The sequence below is a fragment of the Aspergillus udagawae genome (assembly GCF_001078395.1).
Source record: "Aspergillus udagawae IFM 46973 DNA, scaffold_3, whole genome shotgun sequence".
Classification (NCBI taxonomy): Eukaryota; Fungi; Ascomycota; class Eurotiomycetes; order Eurotiales; family Aspergillaceae; genus Aspergillus; species Aspergillus udagawae.
In genome coordinates this window covers 280,303-307,991 of record NW_025091266.1, presented here as the reverse complement: position 1 = coordinate 307,991, position 27,689 = coordinate 280,303, and the positions used below count along the sequence as shown (strand labels likewise).

The 27,689-nt window shown below is 51.6% G+C and overlaps 10 protein-coding genes across 10 annotated transcripts; 2 read left to right on the top strand and 8 right to left on the bottom strand.

Annotated features, from left to right (window-relative positions):
- Positions 1–476: 476 nt before the first annotated feature.
- Aud_003961 (uncharacterized protein) lies at positions 477–2,457 on the bottom strand (the record flags this gene model as incomplete). The annotated part of the gene is made up of 2 exons (XM_043288908.1): positions 477–2,361; positions 2,423–2,457. 2 exons carry the CDS (start codon positions 2,455–2,457, stop codon positions 477–479), a joined length of 1,920 nt encoding a protein of 639 aa, XP_043144843.1.
- Positions 2,458–3,843: 1,386 nt separating this feature from the next.
- On the bottom strand, positions 3,844–7,736 carry Aud_003960 (5-oxoprolinase; the record flags this gene model as incomplete). Its single annotated transcript, XM_043288907.1, has 2 exons — positions 3,844–5,166; positions 5,214–7,736. 2 exons carry the CDS (start codon positions 7,734–7,736, stop codon positions 3,844–3,846), a joined length of 3,846 nt encoding a protein of 1,281 aa, XP_043144842.1.
- A 943-nt stretch (positions 7,737–8,679) lies between these two features.
- Positions 8,680–10,181, bottom strand: Aud_003959 (FAD-binding oxidoreductase; the record flags this gene model as incomplete). Its single annotated transcript, XM_043288906.1, has 2 exons — positions 8,680–9,848; positions 9,920–10,181. 2 exons carry the CDS (start codon positions 10,179–10,181, stop codon positions 8,680–8,682), a joined length of 1,431 nt encoding a protein of 476 aa, XP_043144841.1.
- Positions 10,182–11,175: 994 nt separating this feature from the next.
- On the bottom strand, positions 11,176–13,571 carry Aud_003958 (transcription factor domain-containing protein; the record flags this gene model as incomplete). Its single annotated transcript, XM_043288905.1, has 8 exons — positions 11,176–11,639; positions 11,699–12,070; positions 12,122–12,206; positions 12,283–12,358; positions 12,407–12,531; positions 12,585–13,093; positions 13,143–13,151; positions 13,436–13,571. The coding sequence occupies 8 exons, from the start codon at positions 13,569–13,571 to the stop codon at positions 11,176–11,178; spliced, it is 1,776 nt and encodes a 591-aa protein (XP_043144840.1).
- An 896-nt stretch (positions 13,572–14,467) lies between these two features.
- Aud_003957 (putative cytochrome P450 monooxygenase) lies at positions 14,468–15,955 on the top strand (the record flags this gene model as incomplete). The annotated part of the gene is made up of 2 exons (XM_043288904.1): positions 14,468–15,808; positions 15,857–15,955. 2 exons carry the CDS (start codon positions 14,468–14,470, stop codon positions 15,953–15,955), a joined length of 1,440 nt encoding a protein of 479 aa, XP_043144839.1.
- Positions 15,956–16,045: 90 nt separating this feature from the next.
- Aud_003956 (cupin domain-containing protein) lies at positions 16,046–16,602 on the bottom strand (the record flags this gene model as incomplete). The annotated part of the gene is made up of 2 exons (XM_043288903.1): positions 16,046–16,360; positions 16,417–16,602. The coding sequence occupies 2 exons, from the start codon at positions 16,600–16,602 to the stop codon at positions 16,046–16,048; spliced, it is 501 nt and encodes a 166-aa protein (XP_043144838.1).
- Positions 16,603–17,555: 953 nt separating this feature from the next.
- On the bottom strand, positions 17,556–18,824 carry Aud_003955 (putative extracelular cellulose binding protein (Cip2); the record flags this gene model as incomplete). The annotated part of the gene is made up of 1 exon (XM_043288902.1): positions 17,556–18,824. One exon carries the CDS (start codon positions 18,822–18,824, stop codon positions 17,556–17,558), a length of 1,269 nt encoding a protein of 422 aa, XP_043144837.1.
- Positions 18,825–19,025: 201 nt separating this feature from the next.
- On the bottom strand, positions 19,026–20,439 carry plyC (polysaccharide lyase family 1 protein; the record flags this gene model as incomplete). Its single annotated transcript, XM_043288901.1, has 4 exons — positions 19,026–19,315; positions 19,364–19,621; positions 19,666–20,018; positions 20,078–20,439. 4 exons carry the CDS (start codon positions 20,437–20,439, stop codon positions 19,026–19,028), a joined length of 1,263 nt encoding a protein of 420 aa, XP_043144836.1.
- Positions 20,440–22,465: 2,026 nt separating this feature from the next.
- On the top strand, positions 22,466–24,335 carry Aud_003953 (amidase family protein; the record flags this gene model as incomplete). The annotated part of the gene is made up of 3 exons (XM_043288900.1): positions 22,466–22,752; positions 22,813–23,240; positions 23,302–24,335. 3 exons carry the CDS (start codon positions 22,466–22,468, stop codon positions 24,333–24,335), a joined length of 1,749 nt encoding a protein of 582 aa, XP_043144835.1.
- Positions 24,336–24,575: 240 nt separating this feature from the next.
- admA (ADAM family of metalloprotease ADM-A) lies at positions 24,576–26,521 on the bottom strand (the record flags this gene model as incomplete). Its single annotated transcript, XM_043288899.1, has 3 exons — positions 24,576–25,362; positions 25,425–26,409; positions 26,458–26,521. The coding sequence occupies 3 exons, from the start codon at positions 26,519–26,521 to the stop codon at positions 24,576–24,578; spliced, it is 1,836 nt and encodes a 611-aa protein (XP_043144834.1).
- Between the last annotated feature and the right edge of the window lie 1,168 nt (positions 26,522–27,689).

Genomic DNA, 27,689 nt, shown 5'->3' with positions numbered 1-27,689 from the left:
CAAAGGCGATACGCTGGCATGTGCTGCCTGAGGCATCGCGGCTGCAAGGCACCATGTTGCCACCACCAATTACAACAGCCGGATCCGCGCGGGATTAATGGGGTTCGTCGGTGGAAACTCCGTAGTGCGATCTGCAGAGTAAACAAATGACGTACTACACGAGCTTGATATAGACAGACACCGAGGATCGAAGTCAAATATATTGGTATAGTGAGCAAAGACTGACTATGGCATCGATGGAAGTGGTGATGGCCATCGGTTTTGTACAGCTTTATGAATGGGGAGTATTACATGATTGATGTCATCGTCCAGGAGGAGAGTCACATGCAGTTGTAGACCGAGATTCCTGAACGCCTCGCCTTATAAAAATCAACACATAAGCACGTAAATATTAACAAACCAACATCCCAAGGTATCCTGATAAAAATTCAAAGCATGAAAAGTAAAACCAAAGATTAGAGTCGAAATAAAGCCGGCTATATCCTTCTTTCAGTCACTGTCCAACGTCTTCTGGTAGCCGCTTCCCGGTCCTTAGTTGCCGGTGTGCTACCCCAGAGACCACGCTGGGAAACGGTTCTTTGAGGCAGGTTGGACAACGTGGCTGAATCCTCAGGCTTCAACGCGGAACCGATTATCTGACCTGGACCGACGGCATCAGAAGAAGTTGATCTCCGGTCGCCAAAGTTGGGTAAAATATCGTCGGCAGATTCGGGTATAACAGAGGCCGAGCCCCATAGACCGGTGGAGCCCTTGGGCGCTGTAGAGGGGCGCAAGAGGGACCAAGAACGTGACCCAACACCCGAATTGGGGGATGGACCAATCATGAATTGTCCCTGAGAAAGCGAGGGACGCATAGCAGGTCGATGACGATACGCGGAGATCGAGTGAGTGACCGGACCGTTAGGTGACGGCAAGCTGGAGGTGGATAGGATTGGGTTCGGGGCAGGACGCAGATGATCGGTCGAGGCCACAAGTCGTAAGCTGTAATATTTCGTGGCTGGAGTCTTTTCCGCCGTTCCAGGAGACAAAAATTGCTCCCGAGAAGTGACTGCCTCGGCTTGTTCGTCCGCATTGTCCTTGCGGACAGACAGGGTAAGAGATGCTGTTTGGAAATCCAACAGCACAGGCTCTCCAGTCAGCGCCCCAACTAGGGCATTACATCCCGCCCCGTGAGTAATCACGATGAGAATGAGGTCGGTCGCATCATCCTCATCAGCTGGCTGGTGTAGATCCCCGTGAATTCCAGGTTGCTGAGAATGTCGCCGCGGTCGGCCAGTCCCGGCACCTTGATCGGTGTCGCGGTACCAGGAGAGCATTCGCTCAAAGCCAGCACGGAAGCGCGAATGCATGGCACTCCACTCTTCGCCGTACTCCCCTCCACTGCCCCAGTTCTGGGGCTCCCGCATGCTGTCCCACTGGTAGTCAATCTTCACACAGGCGTTGCGCGCGTGCGTAACATATCCTACGGGGATCGGGTCGGAGGGCGAGATGGCGTAACTTGGAGTGGGAGGCATGTATGCGCCGTCTGGAATTGGTGGAAGATCGGTGTTGACTTTGCTGAGGATTCTTCTCGCGTGGGGTGTTTCGGCGGACTTGAGACTGTCGTAGCTCCCTGCACGGGTGCGTTGTCCCGGAGCATGGGTGACACCCGAGGAAGGGCCAACACTGTTTACGGTTCCATCCCCGCGACTGGTGTCAGAGTTTGTGAAACCACCCCAGCCCCCAGGGAAGTTGCCTGTAGTCGGCTTGGTGGCTGTGTCCGCTTCGGGAACGACGTCGTCCCCGCGCCGAAGTAATTCGGCTTTGGCAGCAGCGACGAGCCTCTCCGACTTGGGGGGAGGCGTGATCTGGTCAAAGTAGTCTGGGGTCAGCCACTCCCCGAGAAATGCGTCCACGCGCAGAAGACACCGATGATCCTGGGGAGTAGACATCGGAGGGGCCGGTGTGAGGGGACTCGAGATAGACTCTCTGCACGAGTCTGCAGCTGATCCCATAGAATATCCATTGGCCTGAGTGGAGTTGGAAGCGACTGCGGGGTGAACAACCTCGCTGTCCGTGTAGTGTTGGCTGATCCCCGAGCTGACAGCGATGGCGGTCTGCACGCAACGAAGAAAGGGAGAAGTATGGATGATGAATCTGCGCTTCTTTTTGGGATTCGGGAGCGATGACGGGAATTTCGGCTCGTCGGATGGTACGACGGACGAAACAGGGGGATGGTCGTCGAACGATTGCAGTAGGTTTATGATTCGAGCTCCGAGCGCGCGGGACTGGAGCCATCCGCCATAGGAAAGGGGAGGGTCATAGGGAGTCGGAGAGGTGAGATGCCAATTTTTGTCGGCCGCATCTAGTCGAGCGCCATGCCTGGAGGTCAGGCTGTCAGCCGATGGTTGCTACATCAGAAGCTCATGCATTTCCACCATACCTGGCTATAACGACGGCCGCGGGGAGTTTCCCCATGGCAGGCAAGATGTCTCACCGAACTTGAATATAAGGGAAGGACGGATGAAAGAAGAGGAAGAAACAGAGAAAGAGAGCTCTTTCTAGTCGTCAAAAGGACAGTCAAGGGAGGGGGAAGCTCTCCAGTTGTTCGTTGTGAAGGTCCGGCGGGGTAAATGTGACTGGTGATGCCTGATCAAGCCATCAGATCAAAGCATTGGATTTCTTTGCTGTTGCAGATGAGACACAACATGATCATGGGGGTATAGCTATAGCATGAAGAGAATGATTAGTTTATTTGTCCCATCATCCGCAAGGTGTCTAGTACCCTGTACCTAGTAAGTAGGTATAGCAGACATTGTGGAAATCACTCTTTTTCTTTTTCTTTTTTTTTTACCTTTTTACCCCAGCTTTATCAGAAACAAAATTAACATTAATTAGTCAATTATTTTTCTTTCTGATTTGTGTCATTTTGCATGACAGGTCACAGATGATTGCTCAGACGGGATCTCCATCTCCGGGGGTAAGGCAGCCATCACATCACGATCAGGAACATGTGATTCTGCTTATGTAAAACAGGAATGAAATCGCCGATTTAATCGCCGATTTAAGGCCTAGCACTCTTTGAAGAGGGCGACTGTGAGCCCGTGACTTTGGGATATGTGACTACGTAGTAGACTGTCTGTCTATGGCGTATGCTCTACTTCCTCTGTCAGTGAAGTGAAACAGATCCACGAAGGTCAATGTTTGTACGACTGGTGTTAGTAACACTAGATCTTTCGTGCTGCCTCAGGCACCGACCGAGTCATCAGTTGATCACGTTGATTACTCGATTATTTTCTCCACCGGATGTAATCAATAAACACTGTGCAGATGATGAGTGACCCGGCTCCTTCACGTGTCTCAATATGGGACAAATCAGATAAGAATAAGAGGTACACCGTATTCGGCACTTACAAACGCCTTGCAGCATACTTGTTTAGGCTCATGCGAGGAATACTTAGCGACAATTCCGAGGCTCACAATTATTTCCAAACTGAACTAGCGTTCTCCTTTGGCACGAGGTGCACGTTGCTTTCCGCCCTTGTTACTTTTTTTTATCCACCTGACCACGTTGTATTTTGACTTTCCTTCGTGATCCTTCGGGTGTTGTGGCGTCTGATGGGATACCGCCTAGGAACATATCCCTGTCGACGTGATACTGTCAGTCTAAGCATGAGGTTCATCGTTTGTTGGGATGAAATCGGCAATGAATTCGATGCTTCTTGGATTTGGTATAATTAGTCCGTAATAGATGGAAAAGGAGATAGACGAAGAGCCTCGATTTGAAATCATAACATTCCTCATATTTGTCATAAATGTTTTAACATTAACAGAACCTGCACTACATACAATAAACGCTCATGCTCATGCAGATGCAGCGCCCCATCCACCACCACCGGCAGTCATAATTACAAACCGGTCATGGGTGCCCACAGACACGGTATTCTTCCCCCCAACATTCACCTTGCGCTCCACCCCCGTCTCCTTATCCATGGTAATCCACAGATTCAATCCCGGCTGCGCATCCTCGCCGCCCTCCAGACCGTACGGACGATGCACCCGCCGTTCCGAGAGGATTGAGCACTGCATCGGCGCAAGGAACTCAATCTCGCGGATCACGCCGTCCCCGCCGGGATGCAGACCCTTGCCGCCCGATCCCGGACGCAGGCTAAACTGCCTCAGCAGCGTCGGGTACCGCTTCTCCAGGATCTCCGGGTCCGTGATGCGCGTGTTGGTCATGTGCACGTGCACCCCGGACTCGCCGTCCCAGGTTGGCCCGGCGCCGCTGCCGCCCGCGATGGTCTCGTAGTACCCGAAGCCCGGGCGTGTCTCGCCCGTGGTCGGGTCGGTGCGCGCATTCGTGCCGAATGTGAGATTGTTGCAGCAGCCCTGCGAGGCAGCGCACGCGCGGAACGCCTTGAGCACGACGTCGGTGATGCGCTGCGAGGTCACGACGTTGCCGCCGACGACGGCGGCGGTCTTGGTCGGGGAGAGGATGCTGGGTGATGGGACGTGGATGTCGATCGGCGCCAGACAGCCTTGGTTGAGCGGCACGTCGGCGTTGATCATGCAGCGCAGGCAATAGATAATGGCCGAGTGGGTGATGGCGATCGGGGCGTTCCAGCCGCCGTAGACCTCTGGGCCCGTGCCGGCGAAGTCGAAGACGGCCGAGCCGTCCGAGCCATTGATGGTGACCTTCAGCTTGATCGGGGTGCCGTCGTCCATGTAGTCGACTGCTTCCAGGGGTTGGCCGTTGAACTTCTTGTGGAGCCCCTTGAGGAGGTCGCGGACGGCCCTCTCGGCCGTGTGCTGGATGGCGTACATGTACTTCTGCACGGTCTCGACGCCGTACTCGGCGAAAAGGGCCTGGATCAGGGAGATACCGCGCGCGTTGGCGGCAATCTGCGCTTTCAGATCCGAGATGTTGTCGCTGACGCAGCGTGCGCCCGAGCATCCTTCGTACTGAGCGGGCCCGTCAACCAGAAGCTCCATGATGCGTTTCTCGTCGAAGACGCCGTTGCTGACGATCTTGTCGCCCTCGATAGCTGCTCCTTCTTGCCACAACTCGGTGGACTTGGGAGGCATCGATCCAGGGAGGATGCCTCCAATGTCCGCGTGATGGCCGCGAGACGCCACGTAGAACATGATCTCGGTGCCACCGGGACGGTCAAAGACGGGTGTAATAACCTAAGGATGTCAGTACATCAAATAGCGGATGGAGTAATAGAGCATACTGTGATGTCTGGCAAGTGAGTTCCGCCACAGCTGGGGTGGTTGGCAACGAGGACGTCGCCGTCTTTCAGATTTCCCAACCACTTCTGGTGCTGGTACCGGACAGCAAACTGCATCGAGCCCAGGTGAACAGGAACATGAGGCGCATTGGCGACCAGGCCTCCATCAGGAGAGAACAGAGCGCAGGAAAAGTCCAGACGCTCCTTGATGTTGGTCGATACCGAGGTCTTCTGGAGCGTCCGGCCCATCTGCTCGGCGATGGACATGAAACGATGACCGAAGATGCTCAGTCGGATGGGATCAATGTCGGATGACTCATCGTTGGCGGCGGACGCATCAGTTTTGGTATCCTTGAGATCAATAACGACGCACGTCTCCAGAATGCTTGCAACAGCGCTGGGTACGACAACAATGGTCTGTGTCTTGTCGATGATGATGGCAGGTCCATGCACACGAGTGCTCTTCTCGAGCTTGTCGAGCAGATAAACGGGGGTGTCGATGCGGCTAGAGTGGCCATCAAAGTACGCCTGGGTGACATTATCAGGCGGGCTACTGACGTCTTTCAAAGACGCTTCCTTCAGCTGGACGAGTGGGCTCTTTTCCGTCCGCAGTTTGGAAGAGGCGGTCGTACGCACACGGATGTCATCAACGAGAACTGGTCGCTCCGAGTTGAAGCCGAATTCTCGGCGATGACGCTCGCGGAATTGGTCGAGGAACCCAGAGTCCTCCTTCGGCTTCAAGATCATCAGGCTGGTGTCCGATCCTTCATATCGCATGTTGAGGTACAGTTCATGGTGGACCTGATCGGCTCGGAAGCCTTGAGTCAACATTTCCTCGGTAGCAGCTTTGGTCATGGCGTCAAATCGTTGCTGCAGCGTCGACTGCGAGGCGTGGTAGTCAGCAGAGACCGGCTCCTGAGACTCCTTGACGACTTCAGCCAAGGCGAGACCGTAGGCGGACAGGACGGAGGAGTACTTGTGGATGATGATGCGGGAGATTCCAAGGGAGGCGGCAACGGAGCAGGCATGCTGGCCACCAGCGCCACCAAAGCACGCCAGATGATGGGAAGCAGTTTCGTATCCGCGAGCTTCGGTCAAATTGCGAATGGGGCGCGCCATGGACTCATCCGCTACCTTCAAGAAACCCAAGGCGATCTCTTCCGCCGTGTACTCTGGCTGGCCCTTTTCTCTCCTTTCGGTGTTGATCTTGTCCGTGAGTTCGTTGAATAGCTTCGTAGTGACTTCCAGGTCCAGTGGCTGGTCCTCGTTGGGACCAAAGATGTGTGGGAAGTATTCCGGCAGCAGGCGACCAAGGAACAGATTGGCGTCCGTCACGGCCAGCGGACCACCCTTGCGATAACAAGCCGGACCGGGGTGGGCTGACGCAGATTCCGGACCGACATAGAACAGACCGTTCCGCCAGGTGAGGATGGAGCCTCCACCGGCTGCCACGGTGTTGATGTCGAGTTGAGGGGATTGGATGAGAACACCAGCGACCTTGGATCCGAAAACATGCTCCAGATGGCCGGCAAAGCGCGAAACGTCTGTGGATGTGCCACCCATGTCGAAACCAATCACGGGAATCTTCTCGGTGGGATCATAGCTAGTGGCTGCAAACCCGACCACACCAGCAGCCGGACCAGACAGAATCGCCTTCAGCCCGCTGAATCGGCGAAAGTCGACCAGGCCACCGTCGGATTGCATAAATTCGAATCGACATTCTCGCTGCTTTTCCAGACCCCCTTCGAAGGCGGCCGAGATGGAATCAATATATGTCTTGATGACTGGGGTGAGGTATGCATCGGCCGCGGCCGACATCCCTCGAGGCACGACCTTGATCATGGGTTGTAACTTGGAAGACAGTGTGACGGAAAAGCCCATGCTCTCAGCCAGCTCGCCGATCAGGCGCTCATGCTCTGGATATGCGTATGAATGAACAAGCGCCACGGACAATGACTGATACCCTTGCTCCTTCAGTCTCTGCAGTTCCACTCGAACGGCATCGAGATCCAACTCCTGGACCACACGAAACTTCTCGCCGGTCACGCCTTCGACAATGCGGGCGCCGGGGAAGCAGTCCTTGTCGGCAGACGGATGGCAGGGCACGACCCGCTCATTAACCTCGACCACGCCTTCTGGCAAGACACCAGGCCTGGCCATTGTCAAGTCAAAAATGTGGGGACGCGATTGATCGCCAATCTTCAAGAGATCTCGGAAGCCTTTTGTTGTGAACAGCACGGACCGCGCACCTTTCCTTTCGAGCAAGGCATTTGTAGCAACTGTCGTCCCCATTCGCAAACTGCCGATGCGGTCTAGCTTCAATGGCTGTCCTCGAGGGTGAGACTCGCCTGTTACGAGCTCGAGGATCTGACGGACACCTTCCGTGGGGGCATCCTCATAGTGACCGGGATCGACAGAGAGCAGCTTGAGAATGATATCCGGGCGACCAGGTACGATGGCATGGACATCGGTGAAAGTACCACCGCGGTCGATGGAAATAGTGATCTTCCCTGATTCTTCCTCCATCTTGTTTGTTTGTGTATGTGTGGGAGATGATGTAAGACTTGGAGAGGATGGAGGGGGAATTATGGTATGCTAACTAAGTGAACGAGGGGTATCACCGATTTATAATATGTTACTCTAAATTCTGGAGAGCACTATGCTCGTTCAACCTCCGACTTTTAAGGGCCGAAAGAGACCACCACTGATAACGACATCACCAACAAGTCAAGCGCCGATCCGACTGGTTCTCCGCCTGCTGGGCCCCATCATTCGTGCTGGATTCTCCATACCTTCGATGCGGGCGCATTCTCCAGATCACGTGTCGGCCCGATGGTCGGCGCGTCGGAAGCCGCGGTCCGATGCTTCCGGTCATTGGCAATGCGGAGAAGAATCTTGAGAGTATTTGAGTTCAGATGATGGTGATGAGTGAGATAAAAACATACCAGGGATATTACTGGAGAGGTTGTGGGGTCCTGTCTGAAGGCTGTAGCTTGCAGTGTGGTGATCAATGCTCAGATGATGGCTCTATGATGGGAGGTTGCGAACCAATCTGGGCTCATAGACTTCGCATAATAAATATATATTTGTGGAGGTCAGTGGGGTAACCTTGCTAATATATCTCTCCAACCTTATAACTACAGGACCACCTAAGTTATTGAACTTATTAAAGTATTTATATTCCTGGATTAGAAAGAAAAGTGGCTACCCTAGACCTAGTGGCAAGGATGTGCCCTAAGAAAGAGGGAGATAGTTGTTAGGCTAGGGAAGATATATATATGGAAGCCGCGCATGATTTGAGCATATGGTCAAATCATAGTAGGTCTTTTGCCTCAGTTGGATGGTAGCAGCCCGCGCGCTTACCTGAACAATGTACTTAGATATACGAGCAAGCAGAGGACTGTCAACTGGTGCCTAAACCGGGTGAATGACGCATATAACACTATACAAGAATGCCAACTGTGTCATCTCAGGAGACGACCATAACGCCCTGTGGATTGTGGAAGATGCCTTTTGGATCCAAATCGCCTTTCAGCTCTTCCAATCTTGGAAGGTTGCTACGCCAGTACGCCTGCTGGGCGTTGGGCATTCTGGGATCTGGACATCCGAGATATGCGTGCCCTGCACTCTCTGGCACTGCCTGAGCCAGAACATCGTACATACCGTCTGCGAAACCATATGTGGTCTGCGACACTGGACCAAGCGGGTTGATCACGAATATTTGAACCCAGAAAAGCACATCGCGGTGGCCGTATGCTGTGGCATGTTCGGGCACCGTGTTGATAGCTCCACCCTCCAGACTGAGTGTAACAAACCAAGCCAACGTTCCGGGGTTGTTCTCGTGGATATAATTGAACAAGTCGTCAATTGCGGAATCAGGAATCAGGGCGCGAGGTGTAAATCCTAGGGATTTGGCATAAAACCAGGTCGGGGTGTTTCCAACCAATCTTAGAATGGTATCTTCCAGTTCGTGACCGACCATCCCCAACCAATCCGTCAGAACAAGCACGTTGCCGGCCTCGCTGGGCGGAAACCGTTGCTCCAGGCCCAGGGCGTCGTACTCCTCTTTCGATCCAAAATAGAGACCTTCGAGAATGATCTGGCCGTCAAAGACGACCATGTTGGAATAGAACTTCCAGCTGAGGTTTTCCTGAGCTATGAATGCCTGCCAATCTTTGACGAGCTTTGCCTTCTCGGCAGGCGTCCCCAGATTGAACGTATATGAGTATTGAACGGCCAAGCCGGGTGCCTGTTCTGTGCGCACTTTGAACTCGGTGACTATCCCAAAGCTGGCAGCAGCACCTTTGATGGCGAAGAAAATATCTTGATTTTGAGTATCCGACGCACGCACAATACTCGAGTTCGCTAGCACGACCTCAACTTCCTCAACGTGATCGAGCGCCAGACCCCACTGGCGCGCTGTCGGACCCAGTCCGCCCACCGTCAGGTGGCCGCCTGTCCGAATGGTCGGACAGATACCGTGGGCCATTGCTCTATGGCCCACATTGTACAGCTCGGTGTCGAGGTCGCCTAGTGTAATTCCAGGTCCGATGGTCGCGATATAGGTCGACTCATCCATGGAGAACTGGGAGAAGTGCTTCATTTCGACCACAATGGCACCATCTTCTCCTCCAAGGCCTAGAACAGAGTACGATTAGTGGTCTTCACGTCGGAGGCTGAGAACTACCGCCGTAACCGGCCATACATACCATAATTGCCGAAACTGTGTCCGCCACTGCGAGCTTGCACCTTGTAGCCATATTCAGAGGCGCATTTCACCACAGCAGCTATCTCGTCCGCTGATTGAGGGTATGTGATTGCGGCCGGAGTGATCGGGATATTCAAGTTGTATGGCTCGACTGCGGTAGCCTGGTACAACAGCTGATCTTGGAAAGCGACATGAGCGGCATTACCCCCAACGGCGGATATTAAACAGTCACGCCCAGCGGCGATACTGGTGGTATTGCCCATTGCGCAAGGGCGGAGTCAAAGACGTACTGCGCGGCACCGGGAGAAAATACATGGTTCCACGCGCCATTGGCCCCTTTTTGAACTGCAGCCGGGTTGCGCAGAAATATTAGCAGGATGCCAATCGCTTGCTCGATCCACCTTAGCGGGACAATAGTCCGATTGTTCTAGCATGTTGCGGTTCTGCGTTGAAAGACCCACTAATAGTCCGATTGTCCTAGCACGTTGTGGTCGTGCGTGGAAGACCCACTTCTTCTCCCAGTGTCTCAATCGAAATGCGGCCTTCGGGTATCAAATTAATGGGAAGATAGAAGGCGAACGCGTTAATCCTCTCGAGTATAGGCCCCCATGAAGTAGGCCTTTGTAAGCCTTTCTGTAAGGAAGCCTTTCTGTAAGGACACTCTTGTGGGGGAAACTAGGCCGAAGTGGCCCAGGGGCCCTAGCCAAAAAGTAGGGCTGCGGAGATAAGTGCTTGGCCAGAAAGGGGCACTGCCTTGAAGGATAGCCAAGTGGGTATGGACTGGTGCTTGTCGATCATTATTAACACTGATCACCCGCAATGACTGGTGCATACACCAGTACTACGATTGGATAGGATAGGTCATGAACTGGTCGAACAGTGCACTGGTGTTTAGATTAGTACGGAGTACTAGTGAGATACTTATTAATGATCTCCACTCATTGTGCTGTGTTAGCTGATACGACCTATGGGATTTCCTAGCTCATCTAAATCATGATGAGACTCCCAAACTAGTAATATTATATGGGAAGGGATAATTATATGGGATCTCTTATATGAATTAGGAGGGACTCCCAAACTCTGAATGTAGCGCTAAAAATATTCATGGCTCATCACCTTATAAAGTTGTGGTCACAATTAGAGAAGATCCCATGGCAAGTCTTGACATGTATATTTGAAAAGAGTCATCACTAACATTGCATACTATGTATTGCGCGCAACCTTGATATAGCAGTCCTAATTGCGAGAACAATTGAATCAGTCTTGCCTTCTCAGAGTATTCTCAATCCAGTCAGTGTCCATATCAATATCGATCTGACCAAGGACCTCTTCCCACAATCCCGGGTCGTCATTAATATCAAGATTAAACGTGATATGCTGCTGGGATGGCCAGTCTGAGGGACCGACCCTTGCATCATCGCGTCCTATAATAGTGGTCTCGGGAGGACTGCGCTGTTGACTGCTGGTAGGTGTCACAGGAGCATTGAAATCAATTTCCCTTTCGGCCACTTGATTAGATCCAATCGAGGCCTGAAGTTCTAGCAGCAAGGAGTGACGAGACCCGAGGTAGGTATTCCCTCGATCAGCCATGCTGCGCAACAGATTCAGTGCCATATCCATTGTTCTGGCATTGGTCTCATTGTGCGGGAAGGCCGCATTGACCATGACCAGCAACAGAGCGGCAGAGAAGATGTATTCGCCATCCAAGTAGCCGTAGGTTGCTGAACGGTTCACAATGAGCATCAAGCTCGGCTTGAGAAGGGAAGATATAAGAACGTACCGACTAGATTGTGCCTGGCTGCAGCGTCCATGATGAGCGTCGTGGCTCGAGCTGCGGTGATGCAGCTCTCAATGACGGCAACTGTGTTTTGCGACAAGCCTTCTTTCCAGTCATTTGCGGCAGGCCCTCCAGTCTCTGCATCCAGGCGTCTCTGGATTACATAGAAGACTAGGGGTCGGGCAGTCATGTTAATGCAAGAATAAAAGTGAAGGAAAATGGAGACTGATTCGCGATTGATATGCGTGTCTAGCGTGGTAAAGTCAATGCGTAAGCGATCTGGCACTTGTCGGAGCCAGTCAGACAGGTCATTTGTAATGCTCTGCACGGATGCCAGGAGATTAGACCCGGATCGAGGTTTTTTGCGGTAGATCTCTGTACCGCAGGTCAGCATGGCTATTGGACGGCCTAGTTTGAGGGGTTCACCTTCTCCAATTCTGCCTAGAATGCGTGACAGTTGGGTGTAATGAGTGAGAACGACAGACGGCCACGGAACTGCTGTTGAACCGCCCTGCTGACGATTAGTAATGAGTCATCATCATAAATGACGGAAAGAAAAAGAAGAGAATGAGGTTTAGGAGTCATACTTCGGGTATCGGCCACATTGTCCCAATGTCTTCATCCTGAATCGTGATTGGATTCCCGGACTTGACAGAAAGTAACCTGTAACATGTTAGTAATGTCGTTCTGAGAAGTTGCATGCAGCAGTACCTGTCAAGACTGTACACAGACCACCAGGCTCGCCGTCGTCGATAGCGATCTGCATCACTAACGTCGGGATGCGACACCTCCTGATGGAGTCCTAAAGAGATAGCCATGCGAAGAGCGAGGCCAATCTGCAATTCATGTCAGCGGGCCATCATGGGATTGTACCAAATGGAATGCGTACGTATAGAAAAGCAGCATCCCGCCGGTTCAGATTCTGCATGTAATAAGCGACATAGCATAAGACCTCGACGAAAAATATCGAGCCTTCCTCATGAATGTCTGGCAGAAAACGCAAGGCATGCTTAAAGTACTTGAAGCCAGGCGGGCCATCATCTCCGGACCACTGATTTACTGAATACATCAGCCCGTAGGCAATGACAAGCAGGACTTGGCAATAAACAAGACATGACTCTCGGTTTGAGCAGTCAGGAGGGTGATGATAGACGATTTTGAGTCGTTCTTCGAAGTCCTCAGGCTGTATCAGGGAAAAGATAGTTCCGATATAGGCATATTGCACCCAGAACAATCGCTTGGCGAATTCGAATGGTGGTAGCTGCGGGAGAGCCCGACTGACGGAACGGTGCAGAGACGAAGGGTCATCGTACAGAGGACGCACGTCCCATGCGAGATTGGACGATGAAGGATGTAGTCGTTTGGCCAGCGCGACCGCCGCCGCAGGGCCAACATAGTCTGAGGGTGGTTAGCTGATATTATGGATGATGCAATCTATTGGACATACGATGTTCTCCTGATCGATTTAAGAAAAGATTATCCGTTCCATTATACCACCAGTCATCTCGATTAGGCGGAGTGCTCTCACTTGCGTTGCTATACGGGGTAGGTTGGCTTGGAGTGGAGTGCGATGACAGAGGTGGAAGACTGTGATCCGACCCTTGCCTTGCAGCTCTAGCTTGCGACTGAAGCTGACGCAGGTAGCTGTTTCAGGTACCACTGCGGTTAGCACCTTGCGCCTTCCAGGTGGTTATTCCTTTATATCTCCGGGTCCCTCCTGGTCCGCGTGGTCTTGCTCACCTTTCAGGTATCGACACGCGCTTCTCAGCTTCAGAATACACACATATGTGTCCTGCATCCTCACATGCAGCACAGGGATAGGGTGGAGTGCCAGCACATCGCGTCTTTCTGCCTCGACATCGATTGCATCTGCCATAGTCGTCAGCAGGTCTCTGCAGAACATCTGGTCAACATCACGCACGCTATAACTGAGCGCGTATTTCCCGACCTGTCTATTGATCGGTTCTGCAACCCACTTCGAGTTTTCCCTTGCGCCATTGGGAGGTACTGGTGGCTGTCAAAGACAGAACATAATTATACTGTTGATCTTGTTCGATTGCCTTTTCCTTCACAGCAGAGGCATTAAAAGCTTAGTAGTGAGCTCAAGGACTCGAATATGTATGCGATTGAGGTTGACGACGACTATGCGTTGTTTGCCGACTGTCGTCTCATGACCCCACGAATCTCTCTTCTCCGGATCGGCTCGTTTTAACAGTTTTATCTCGTTGGACACTCACACTGCTGATCTTGAGGCTGAGATTCTTCTCGTATTTGGCAATCCTTGCAGATATTTTCTTTTTCTCCTTTTACTCACGAATCAATGAGGGCTTCTCCAGAGTCCCCGCATTAACCTGATGGTTGCTTTGTGTCATGCAGCGTGGGAGCTGATAAGCCGTCGGCCCGATGGAGAAATGGGGCACGACCAATCAATCCAGTTGGAGCTTGAGATGGACATGACTTCACCCACAGAACAATCCGATAAGACAAAAGAAAAGCTGACCAATAACGTAGTACCTAGGCTTACTTGTGATGCTGGGAACCTTTGATCGAGAGGCTCTGAGAATTTAAGGCCTTTGTTGGGGACGAATGAGCCACTGCCCTTTGCCCGGTTATTTTTCTTGGTTCGGGATATCGCGGTTAAGAAGCAAGGATGAGCGCTGTCACGGTAAGTCGTTTCCTCGACCCCCAAAGCCGGTTCGTTACTGATTTCTCAAAGGAGAACAAAGTTCACAATTATGATTCAAGCTCTATTTCGAAAGATGTCCCAGGCAAATGGCTTTGCTTGCGGTTTTAATATTGATACTCTGCGTGTTCGTCGGCGCCTTGTGGAACTATACGCAGCTAAACTCAATTCCCGGCCCATTGCTTGCGGGTCTCTCTGAAATTTGGTGGGTGTGTCTCAAATCATCACCACGATATGCTTATCGCTTGGAGCGTCTTCACCGCAAATATGGTGAGGTCGTTCGCATAGGGCCGAAGACGGTCAGCATCTCTGACCCTTCCACCGTTTACTGGCTGGATGCTACTTGTCCACGAAGGTCAAAGGTACTCATCACTTTCCTCCCCAAGTTGATGGACTATATGCTGAGATTTCTGAAGTTGTTCCTTGATAGTTATGTGGATGAATCAGAAGGAGGGACTGTCAATGCTCGACTCAAATGCAATGATCTTCTTTACCAAAACGAGCGGAGAGACCACGAATTTCAACACCATGATAAAACCAAGGACCTGGTTCTCGACTTCCTCAGAGCGATTCGAAAACAACGTACCTTGAAACTGGCTGTGTTCCGAAGCTTCGCGACAGACATTGTTGGACGCATGTTTGTGGACGACCTGGCCAATGACCGAGCAGCACCAACGGGTACCGGATCAAACCACACGGATAGATGCCGATTTACAACATCTCTGGACTATATTATGTTTAAGAGCCCAGTTGCGAAGCTAAAGCGCAAACGAAACAATAGCCTAACATGGGTTTCTTGCACAGGGCCCTATTCCGGGTGGAACGATGCGTCTACCTTTCACGTTTTGCCGGAGACAGGCAAAAGAACATTCCCGCGGGCAGAAACCCGTGGATATGGTAATCCAGACGCCTCTGTGACTGTAAACGGAGCGGACAGCATGATTGCCGCGTTCGTTTCAGTGTTTCTCCATTTGTTAAAGCGCCCTACGGCTATGTCTCAACTCAAGCACGAGGTAGACATGGCATTTCGCAAGGTGGCCTTATCCGATATTCTTCAGCAAGAGATGGAATCACACGTCCTACAATTCCTGGATGCTGTCATGAAAGAATCGATGCGACTTGTCATGGGATTTAATTATCGAAGGGATGTTCCTGCGGGGGGTGTAGAAGTCTCGGGACATTACCTTCCTGAAGGAACGGTTGTTCAATTTCATTCAGATTCTATAAGAAACAATCGTGCCATCTATGGAGAAGACGTCTCTTCTTTCCAGCCTCAGAGATGGCTACAGGCAGACTTGGACCAACGGCAACGGAAACGGATGGAGGGAGGATTGTTGGTTCTTCGATCGAATATGCCAAATGCTACGAAAGCTCGAGCTGCCTGGCTGGAATTGAAGCGTGCTGTTGCTCTGATCATCTGGAAGTTTGATGTAAGTGCAGTTGACGGTCTGTAGAGGTCCAGGCTAATATATCCTTAGTTGCATCCATTCAATTACGCTGAAGTGTCCATCCAAGATGCCCCTTCTCCAGAGCAAGAATACGATGTCTTGGTGAACTTTACTCCTAGAATGCATTAATTCAAAATAAGCCGCAAATAAACAATTGATCAGATTAAATAAAGTTGTCGCTGGAACACAAGGAGGCTAGTCAAGGAATTCTATAGACGCTCACTCCCCCTTCACTAGTCCCAGCTTCTCATTTTCGGCCTTGCTTCGCTGACTCCATTCCGGTGCCTCATCTTCGCCCCGTTCTTCCTGTGCATCTCCTTCTGCCTTGGTCTGATGCACAGTACTCGGATAATGCTCGGCAGGCGCATAAACTGTCACCAATTCCAAGGGAACGTCGCCGATGTTAAGGAACTGGTGCTGAGTGCCTGCAGGAACGATGACAACATCGCCCTCCTTGATCTCCTGTTCCTTTCCAGCGACGATAGCCTTTCCCTTGCCGTGTGTGAAGATGAGCGTTTGGTCGACAGTATGAACCTAAGTGGCCATTAGCCTTTCATCAAGCCAATCAAGGCTGAATGCAAAAGACGAACCTCATCTCCAATCTCTCCATTCACTGGCACTTCCATGGCAACGAACTGGGAGTACAAGCCTGTATGTAGAACTTTGCGGAACACGCCAAACTTTCGATTGGGCGACATCACGCCGGGAAGATAGACCATTTCGTTCTTGGGTGGCTTGTCAGCCGTATTACCGTTGAATTTGTCGAAATTGGACATTTTTGCGACGCTGTGGTGGAAGTCTTGGTGAGGGTCGTTCTTGCAGTAGATGCTAGATGCAATGGGCACTGTGTTTAGGCCAGAGTGAGCTGTTGCGCGAGTAATGCCAAATTGCCGCCAAAGCAAACTCAGTCCTCGGTGCATTTTATAGAATTCAGCAGTCCTGAAAGTTCGGATGTCATCGTTGACGCCGGCTTATCTTATACACGGCGTCTAGACTTTGTTGACAAATTCGACCGGCACCCGGCAATGGTGACGTAAGGAGCAAATTCTTGATGCGTACATCCGCACCTACAAACAGGAACCGATCCGATGATGTATATCTAATATTTAATCGATGATTGAACGATCTGATCGCTTGATAGACCTTTTCAATTGCATCAATGGACGAGGAGCGACAGATCGTGGTGATGATCTGTGCCACCGCTTTGGTAATACCAAAAGCCTGTTCTACCCATGGCCCCATCTATATCCCATCTTCAAAATTCGGCATGAGACCTTCCCCAGGATGCATCAGTTGCTCCGTATCTGTAACATTTCTCCCGTCAACTCCCTCCAATCTCTTCTCGAGCTTTTCGCACATCCAGCCATGAATAATATTCCGCGCTTCTGCGATTTCGTCTGGTCTTAGAGCTCGATAGCTTATAACGTTGCCATCTGTATCTCGTTCCGCCACACTCTGTCCATGCTGAGGTGGGAGAAACCCAAGGGTCCTCTGGTAAGGAGCTTAGGGTGGATAATAGGACCGATTTTACCTTTCCCTTAGCTAGGGCTGCCAGGTCTGGGAACACTAGGAAACTTAAGATGCCTGAGTAGTGGCCAGGGCAACCGACTACAAGAATCATTAATCATAAAATCATGATAGCTCAAGTTATAGACAAAACAGATGCACCGAGCATATTAGCATGAAGAGCACCGAAACAAGAAACACAGAGACTGAATACTTGACACAATCACGTCAAAGTAGGAACTTGCCAGTTCACCCACGGTTTGCTATCAAACGCAATCCCCGCATAGTTCTTCTGCACCGTGGTATTGACATCCATCCCCAACAAGAACCGATTGATAAACGCAAACAGATCCCCCCTCTGCTGATCCGGAAACGAGCAATGCGGATGATTCGTAGACATCGAGTACCCCATATTATCCGGCACCCCCATCGCCTGCCAGATCAGCCTCGCCGTCCCCATACACCCCAGCGACGACCACGGCCCCAGCCACTGATAACCCGCATTGTCGATGGACAGCAGACCCCGCGGGGCAATCAGCCCAGTTAGCATATGGTGGTCAAACGGGAGACGGTCGAGATTATTCGCATACGCATTGAACGCAGTCGAGAACCAGACATTCTCCTGGACGATCTCCCCCGCCGTCTGCACGTTCTGCGGCGCGCCTTCTGAGGCCTGCGCCAGCCGCCAGCATCCTGATCCCCCCGTGCCTGACTCCTGCGGGACGGTGAGTGCAATCCGCGAATCGAATGCGCCGGCCACCAGTGCCCCCTTGCCGTTGCGCGAGCAGCCCGTCACACCGATCCGGGCCGTGTTGATTCTCGCGGCGGGGGTGGCTTCGAGACGGTCGATGATGAGCGATGTGGCCCATGCCCAGGCTATCATTGCGCCGGCGGTGTGGTTGGCGCCGTACAGAGTGTAGAAGAGGCCCTTGCCGCGGCTGCTTTGGTCGTTTTGCTGGGCAATCTGGCTGTTGTCAAAGGTGATGGTTGCGACTCCCGGTGGGAGGGGGATGCTCAGCCCCCCGTCCGCGATCATCGCGGGGTAGGGTCCTGCTCCTGATCCAGAGGGATAGGTGATTGTTGCTGTGAAGGAGATGGTATGCCCGGCATTGGAGGCGGTGATGGTGAGTTTGTTTTGGCTAAAGGTGGAGGTTACGTTGGAGGGAGCAGAAGGTTTGGTGCCTAGTTCGAGCTGCTGGAGGAGTGTGCTAATGTGGCTCTGACGGCATTGCCAATCGGAGAGAGTGGCAACACGACCGGACTGCGGCAGTGGATACCACGAGAAGGGATCGGGAAGTGTGGTGATGGACTTCAGCTGGGGAGATGAAGGGAGACTGGTGCAATTGGCAGCCAGGGCTGGTTGGTCAGTATAGCAACCGAAGAGAGAAGGGCTGACATACCTCCACTGGAGATGAGGGAAAGCAAGACTGGGTAGAGGAACATCATTGTGTTGCCGTGCTGTGCTGTTGACCTTCTCGATAACCTCAGTCATTCTGGGGGTTTATATGCTCGAGATGGGAATCTTCCGGTCAGCCGGTGAGTCTATACAAGGTTTCAGTACCGACATGATTAGGCTAATATCTACGTTACATCGATGATCTACATGATCTTGTGATCGTATTCTGCAAGGATCAAGGAAAAAATGCATACATTTAGCATATATACTCCGAATGCACTGACTTCAATGACATGGTCAATGGTAGGTCGACGGAACCAATGAGTTGGCCCACACCTCCAGATATGTATAGCCACTACTGTGCAGTTTCATAGAATCTTTGGTGTTTGGATCTGTTCCCAACTGCTTCTCCGCTGCATCAGGGATCCCATCCCCATCAGTGTCCGTCGCAGGAGTGCCTCCGTTCAGAGTACCTGGCCCTCCCATAGTAGCTTCATCGGAGATCAATGCACCCTTTGTGCCCCAAGACTGTACTTGCGCGATCAACTGCGTGTCGACACTATCCCGAACCTTGGATGCTCCGGCGTCTGTCGAGTTGAGTTAGCTGATGTACCCTCGGATGAGGACAGACTTACATTTGGTCACGTAGGTCACGGCCTCAGCTGGGGTCATGGTATAGGCCACAGCTGGATAGTTATATTTAGACGACACGATTGCCATGCCACCGTAATTCGACGACGACACGCCGAGTTCAGAGCCGTCCAGTGTCCCATCCCGGTCAGAGTCGTAGTAGTTGTTTGCGACGTACCCGTGGAAGTTTGCATTGCCACGAGTGAACGCCGTCACCGATGTGGAAGGACCACTGATAAAGTAATTGCCAATGATATTGGCATCTGACAATTAGCTGATGCCATCGAAATGAGGAAGAGGTCCATACAAGATTGACCATCAGAGTCTCCAGCAATGTATCCCCCGCCACCGCCCCAGTTGTACACGACATTGTTGGTAAACTCGTTCACGCCCTTGACCTTGGGATTGCGCGTCTTGTTGTCGATGTACAGGTTACGGAACAACGAAACACCACCGTCGGTCTGTATCAATCCACCGCAAGAATGGGTCTCCAGCCCCTGAGCAATGATGCTGTTCTGCACGGTGATATTGCTAACGGTTCCGCTAATGGAGAAGGTCTCGTCGCGTCCCCATGAGACCGAAACGTGATCGAAGATCATCCTATTTCCTTCGGCGATGCCCATGGCGTCCTTGCCTGAGGAGCCACCCTTGCCCATGCGACTAGAGAGACGTCAGTAAGTGCACCCAATATACGGTCACCGAAGAAAGCGTAGACATACATCCGAATGTATCGCACAATCGCATCATCCGCATTAGAAAAAGACCATCCATTACCATAAACTGTGATGCCATCGCCAGGCGCAGTCTGTCCCAGTATGGTCACACGTTTCGAAACCACGATTCGATCGGAGATTTTAATCACGCCCCCGACTGCAAAGACAACGATGCGGTCAGTCGCAGAAACAGCATCACGGAGTGAGCCTGTTCCGGAATCGTTCAGATTGGTAACGACGTAGACTTGGCCTTTGCGGCCGCCGATCGCTTCGGCGCCAAAACCTTCGGCGCCAGGGAATGCGACAAGCGCCGTGACAGCTTGAGAGAAAGCAGCTAAACTGACGAGAAGAGGTGCAGATAGCTTCATATTGAAGGTATGGGTTGCGAAACATGGGAAAGAAAAGAGTAGCCATTTTCTGTTTATATACAGGAGTTGTAGACACGAAAGGAATAAAAAACACCAAGCATGATTGCTGCAGAAATTACCCCGTGCCAAGTAAACGCCCCAACCTGGAGAACCTGCATGGTCCGAGATAGATTAAAAAGGTTTGTGCTGAGGATATTCCGGTCAATCGGAAGACGAGGTTGAAGAACGCGACAATTTAGGCAGTCTCAGGATGGACGACTACGACGATCGTCTCCACCTATCATCTTCAGTAGGGAGGCCAGAATTTCGGATATCCGGCTCATTTGTCTTATCAGTCTTGCCAGAAGCTATTCGAATTAGCTGTTACATAGGTGGAGAAAGCCAGCGCAGCTGCCGAGTAGGTTACGGAAGGCTACTTCTCCGGAATACAAACGTCGGTAATTGAGCTCTCATGTCTGATGGATCAAGCCAGGCAATTATATAACAAAGGCTTGAAGCAAATCCTTCTTGGTATCATGCTGGAACAGTAGTTCAATTACGACATCGGCGACACGGTCTCCCATATTTAAGTTCCACTTGCTGACTATCCAACATACTGTGATGAAAGCGATTTTCTTGAAGACTGCGCTGGGGCCAACCAGTTTCTGGATAATACCAAATATAATACCAAACAACGCTCTCGACAGAGCATCCACACTTTCCCGGACAGGCAGATCCTACTTTGACCATTCGACGGTTTTCGCAAAACTGCCACCTAGCAGAAAGGCATATGAAATGTAAATCACCCAGATGGCTAACTATACACACGGGGTGCGTGCCTCGTGCTCGAATGGGAATCAAGTCTTTGTCTGCTATTTGTCTGGTTGAACGATGCATAACCCACAGGGGATGGATATGGAAAAAGGTCGCATTGACCACACGCCCACCGTGTCTACCATTCGCCGTCGCAAACGGCTCAGGAGTCCACACCCATTTCTTTCCCAGGCTTTGATCTCGTTTCTTTTTAAATATGACACTGTAGCGGCACAGGAAGTACCTAGAGCTCTCAAAATGGAGTACAGCGGCTTCTTGAGTGGTCAGGGATACCGAAAGAAGATGGCAATGAGCGTAAAGCGGCAGCTCAACCACAGCAGCATCTCGGGCTTGGGAGCAGTCTACGAATTGTTGTAACGGGGCGGTCCAGGATTGCTTATGCCGTCAATCGCGCTCATCATCCCTCAGCTTCGCGGCGACCAATTTCGAAGAACGAAACGCAAGTATGCAAAGTCACTGTGTAATGCCGGAGCAAACGCAAAAACTCATAGGCCCGTCAAGGCATGTCCACAGCCCAGAGCAGAGCTCCGACGAGCTCTTGATTCCGGTGCCACAAGAATTAGGAACAGCAATGAAGCGGTTGCCATTGCGCGAATTGCCGAGGTTGATGAGACTATAGATTTCCGATATCATTTCGGCAGTCTTTGCCATATGTCATTGTTGATTATTCCATTGGCTTTCTCGCTTGGAGATATCGTATCTGGCCAAGTCATCTGTGACACGATTTCCGGTCGAACAGTGGATCATTACAATATACCATGGGCGACAGTGGGGGGTGTCTCGCTGGATTCTGGAAACATCGCCAACATAATACCGAGAGCGACAGGGGGGGTTGACAGGCGGAACTGGCATCTTTCCATGATAAAGGGCTCGAGAAGCCGGAACGTCTTAGAAGGAACCGAATTGTCGGAAATTTGGATCGATTTCATAATCGGCTCACCGGATCAGTGTGACCGGTATCAGTTGAACGAGTTCGGTGTGGAATTTTCATAAAGAATGATAATGAAAATCCTGGCTAACGGACAGGGATTAACGAGCACAGGCCACAGGGTTACGAGCAATCTCTTGCACGGCAGCAGCTTCATCCTTTTTGGCACCACAACAAATTGGTCCCAGGTCTGCAGAAGTATCACAAAATAGTTGGACCACCATTACTTGTTTCAACGTTAAAGCAGGACCCAAATACCTATAGTATAGCAAAGAATCCGCCTTCATGATCAACCATCTCACGCTGCTGTTTTTATTGCTACCGGCGAATGCACAGCCGGCAGAACACAATCTGCTGGAGATCCAGACTTATTCGAGTCCATCCGTCTATGACTTTCCAGTGCTTGGTACCAATGGCTCCTCTCTGTTTCCAATGCGACCTTGCCATGGAATACAATTGGAAGAAGCGACCATCGACGACCTGCAGGAGTACCTATCCTCCGAGAAATTGACGACGGTTCAGCTGCTTCATTGCTATCTGGACCGTATTTTCCAGACGGATAGTTACCTCAAGTGAGTATCTATCCTTCTACCTAGCGCTGACCACCGTTCATATTACTGAATCACACATAGTGCCATCCTCCAGCACAATCCCGACGCGTTCGCCATCGCGAACGCCTTGGATGCTGAACGCGCTCATGGCAAAATCCGAGGCCCCTTACATGGCATTCCCTTTATTGTCAAAGATAATATTGCAACCAAGGATCGCATGGAGACGACCGCTGGCAGTTGGGCTCTTTTGGGGTCGGTAGTGCCACGCGACGCGTTTGTTGTCCAACGGTTGCGGGAAGCGGGGGCGCTGTTGTTGGGGAAGGCCGCTCTGAGCGAATGGGCTGACATGCGATCTAACAACTACTCTGAAGGCTATTCTGCTCGGGGCGGCCAGTGTCGTAGCGCATATAACTTTACAGTCAATCCCGGGGGCAGCAGTTCTGGCTCGGGCGTCGCTGTGGGAGCCAATCTTGTGCCTTTTGCTCTTGGTACAGAGACGGATGGCAGTGGTGCGTACTCTTTCCTCAATGGAAGTCCTACTTCGGAATATCTCTGACAATTGCGGGACAGTGATCAATCCAGCGCAGAGAAATGCTGTCGTTGGTATAAAGCCTACAGTGGGCCTCACGTCCCGCGACGGTGTTATCCCTGAATCGCTGCATCAAGATACGGTTGGAGTGTTCGGGAAAACGGTGCGCGATGCGACCTACGCCCTGGACGCTATCTATGGTGTTGATACACGGGATAATTACACCTTGGCCCAGAGAGGCCGGACGCCCCCCGGCGGCTATAGTCAGTACCTGAGCGACCGATCATCACTCAAGGGGGCCGTGTTCGGCCTCCCATGGGAATCTGTGTGGCGCTTAGGACGTCCAGACCAAGTATCCCAGCTGATGGAGCTTTTGGATTTGATTAAAGACGCCGGTGCTACCATCATCAACGGCACCGAGTTCCCACATTACCGTCAAATTGTGTCTCCGGATGGATGGGATTGGGACTATGGAAGCAGACGTGGATATCCTAATGAATCCGAGTACAGCTACGTCAAAGTCGACTTTTACAACAACATCAAAGCCTACCTCTCGGAACTGAACAACACCGATATGCGATCTCTGGAAGACTTGGTCGAGTATAATAAAGCCAACTTTGGGACCGAAGGCGGGTACCCCGGTATCCATCCGGCATTCGGTTCAGGGCAAGACGGGTTTGAAGCGGCTTTAGCTACAAAAGGCGTCATGGACGAAACGTATTGGCAAGCATTAGAATTCTGCAGACGCACTACGCGCGAAGAGGGAATCGATGCAGCATTGAAACACGGAAACCGCACCCTGGACGGCTTGTTGGTACCACCGGATGTGGCCCAAAGCATCCAGATTGCGGCACAGGCGGGATATCCTGTGATCACAGTACCGGCTGGTGTCAATGAGGAGTCAGGGATGCCGTACGGACTAGCAATCTTACAGACTGCCTTTGCCGAGCCAACTCTGATCAAATACGCCAGCGCCATCGAAGACCTGCAGAAGGCCACCAATACTCCTTGGAAACGTACCCTTCCCGAGTGGCGAGGGTATCTGACTCGCAATCTGCCAGTTATCAATGCATGAATAGACCGAATCGATTACGAATACGTTGATACCCATACCCATGACTGGACAGTAGCTTAAGGGTATAATCAAGATCTATCCTACATGGGCTCATGGACTTTGCAATTTCTGTACAATATAAAGCCAGTGAGGTAATGTTTAGAGGGTCATGGGTGCAGCACCAAGTAGCCGTTCCAGTTTATGGCGATTTTCAAGAAGTAACTCTATGATCATGGAAAACCTGAGCTCGTTAAGATCATCCTAAGCGTAGCGATAAGGAGGCGGAGGAGGAGGGTGGACCTGCGATACCACTAGTACACCTGGCGATGCCTTCTTTGACGGCCGTCGACAACAACTGCAGATCATGCAGCCCAAAATGGAAAGTACCAATGCACCGCCAACACCAGCCGCGAGACCAATAACGAGTGATCGATGACGCTCCACCCATGACCTGTCCTGTTCCTGGCACTCTCCGTTGGAACATCGCGAGATCGGGGATCCCGCACCATCATCCCTGCAGCGTTGTCCGTCTGACAAAAACTGATCCGCGGGGCATACGGTCGAATTGCCAGTACACGTCTCCTCGACATCGCATGGACCGGTGCTCGGACGACAAACTGTATCCGCCGAAGCAAACTGGCAGTTGGTACAGCACGGACTCACGGCGTCATCGCAGACAGCTTCGACTCGCAACCGGCAGGTCGATCCATCACAGCAACTGTTCTCGGCGCAGTTGGCACCACAGTCGCATTCCTCGCCGACCTCCACGATGCCATTCCCGCACTGCCCGTCTGTAATGGTGGTGATGTTGCTGTTGCTGACCAGGCAGCTCGTGCTGACGCCCCCCGAACGGAGTTGGGAGCAGATGTTCCGGATGCTACATGGAGAGAACGCTGACTGTGAGGACGAGGAAGCCGGGTTCATGATGTACTGTCCATTTGCGTCGCAGGTGGAGGAGGACAACGGACAGCACTGCCCTTGGGAAGAAGAAGCGCACAGCGTTGAGTCACAATCATGGACGGCTCCGAATGTGTGGCCGGACTCGTGGCTAGATTATTCCCAGTAGGGTCAACATGAAGGATTGGTTGTGCGTCAACGAGAGAGACTTACGCAAAAACCTGCCATTCACTGCCAGTGCGTGCCACCACATTTGCACCAGACGCGCGTTGCTGTCCTCGGTTGGATGTACACAATTGACCTATCCAAGAGACACCGACATTCTGGCCCGACGAACACCCGGTCATCAGCGTCCAGTATGCATTGCCATCATTCAGGGAGCCGCGCCAGGATGTGAATCGACTCAGTCTCCAGTTTAGATCTCCTGCAGAGCAGTCGGCATTCCACGACGTTGAACTGGAAGGCGTGCTCGGGCAATCCCGATCGCTAATGGTCAGGTCGTGGAGGGCGAGAGAGATGTTGAAGGTCCGCTCGTAGACTTCCGAGGCCGTATTCACCATGTTGATGATGTTTCGCCGGAGCTCATTGCTGGAGGTGAACGAGGCTGAGTAGGTGCAATCAGTGGCGATACCTACCAAGGCGACTCTTCTGGTGCTAGGGCACGGTAAGTCTTCGTCTGTGATGAATGGATTCCCTGAAGACTGCGGCGATCGAGCTACCAAATGGTCCCAGGTATGGTATGCAGAGTGATAGTGAACAACCATCTGTGGTTCTCTGGTATTTCCCGATCCTGATATTATCGTCACCTGGTACTGCTGACCGACAACGCTGAAGATACCTTCAAACAAGGGATTATCTCCATCTTGATGGATGTATATCCGCGCCCAGCCAACGTGATTCCAAGTTGCGCCGGCACCAGTGTGCTGCGAAGAGACAAGTCCTTTGAACACCTTGTGTTGGGCTTTGTTCACGGCTTCCGTCCTGCGAACTACGCCGTCGGTACCGAGATACTGGACACGGGACTCTTGTGCGAGGATATCATGGTTCGGCTCCAAGCTCAACTTCAGCGCTCCCTGCCCGGGAAGGCTAAAGGACAACTCAAAGTGAGAGTGGGCGTCAACTCGACGAGACGGTGTATGGACAATGATATTCTCGAGGCTGGTCTCACTATCCCAGGCGGAGGTTTGTACCGAATGTGCTAAGGACGTTAGGAAGTGTAGTTGTAGGGCAGGTCCTCACATCTTACCTAAGACATTTCGTTTCACAGCAGCGATCAGACTAATGAAAATGACGAGATTAAGAACCTTCATGGCTACTTCCATGGAAGCCTCTCACATTCACGGAGCTAATCAACATCCTCTCGACGTTGGCCCGGTAGCAGCCATTTCCATATATGTATTGCCCGCCACTTCATTACGAACAAGCGAGAGAACCATATAACAGTTCTGATAGAGCTTGTCACAGTGGATTCCTGCTAGGCATCCAAATAAATCGAAGACATTAGTTGCGATTCACAAGGTCAAATCGATGTGTTGTGAAGGCCAAGAGAGGGACTCGTCATCTCAGAAGAATCCAATCGAACAGAAGACTCGAATGATCAACGGTCTGGTCCATTGGTCTGGGCTTTGGCATGGTGTCTGCACAGCCACCGGCTACCGATTACGCTCTGCCCCGTAGCTGACGGATGTCTCGGAGACAAGCGATAACTCCAGCCAAGACGACGGGTACCGACCGATCATGAAGTCAAAAGTCAGAGATCATGCTTTATAATCAATGATAAGGTGGCTATGCTGCTTTCTCGCTTGATCTTGACCAACAATGCCGGATGATACTGGCACAACAGAGTCCCAATATGGAATAGCGGGCGGAAGAACTGGAGTACACTGCTGGCGGAAAGTCTTGGCTGTCAGCAACTCGCATCAAGCCCGGAAATACTCCGATGCTATTTGTAGGATCCAGTCTGACCAAATTTCTCGTTGGTTGGGCATGGAGTCTCAAAGGCGGACGTTAACCATTGTGCTGGAGAAGCTGACATCCTCGCGCCGATTTTCGATGATTTAGGTCCACGGAGAAATGCAGAATCACCATCACCTGCAAAAGCTTGACGAAAGGCGTCGCATATATTCTTGTATCTCTTTCTGTGTTCGGTACAAGGGGAGAAACAAAAACAGCCAGTTGAACATCTGTCTCAACACAATGGGGCTGTTGAAAGAATAAGTACTTGTAGAAGTGACTTGTATATGTCCTCTTCCAGTGAGTCCACTTACTAATCATTTGTTCCAATTTATCGTGGCCTGAGGCTAAGACTGGCCGAGGCTGCTCGTTTGCCTGAGTATCTAGGTATCCAGTTCTTGTTGATACTTGAAGTGCCGTCAAGAAGAAGGTAGAATGGCCACAGACGTCATTGGTTATGCAAGATCTAGTTCTAGAATCTGTTGTTTGAAACTAGAAACCCCGTCTTTTATCCGGCATATTCCT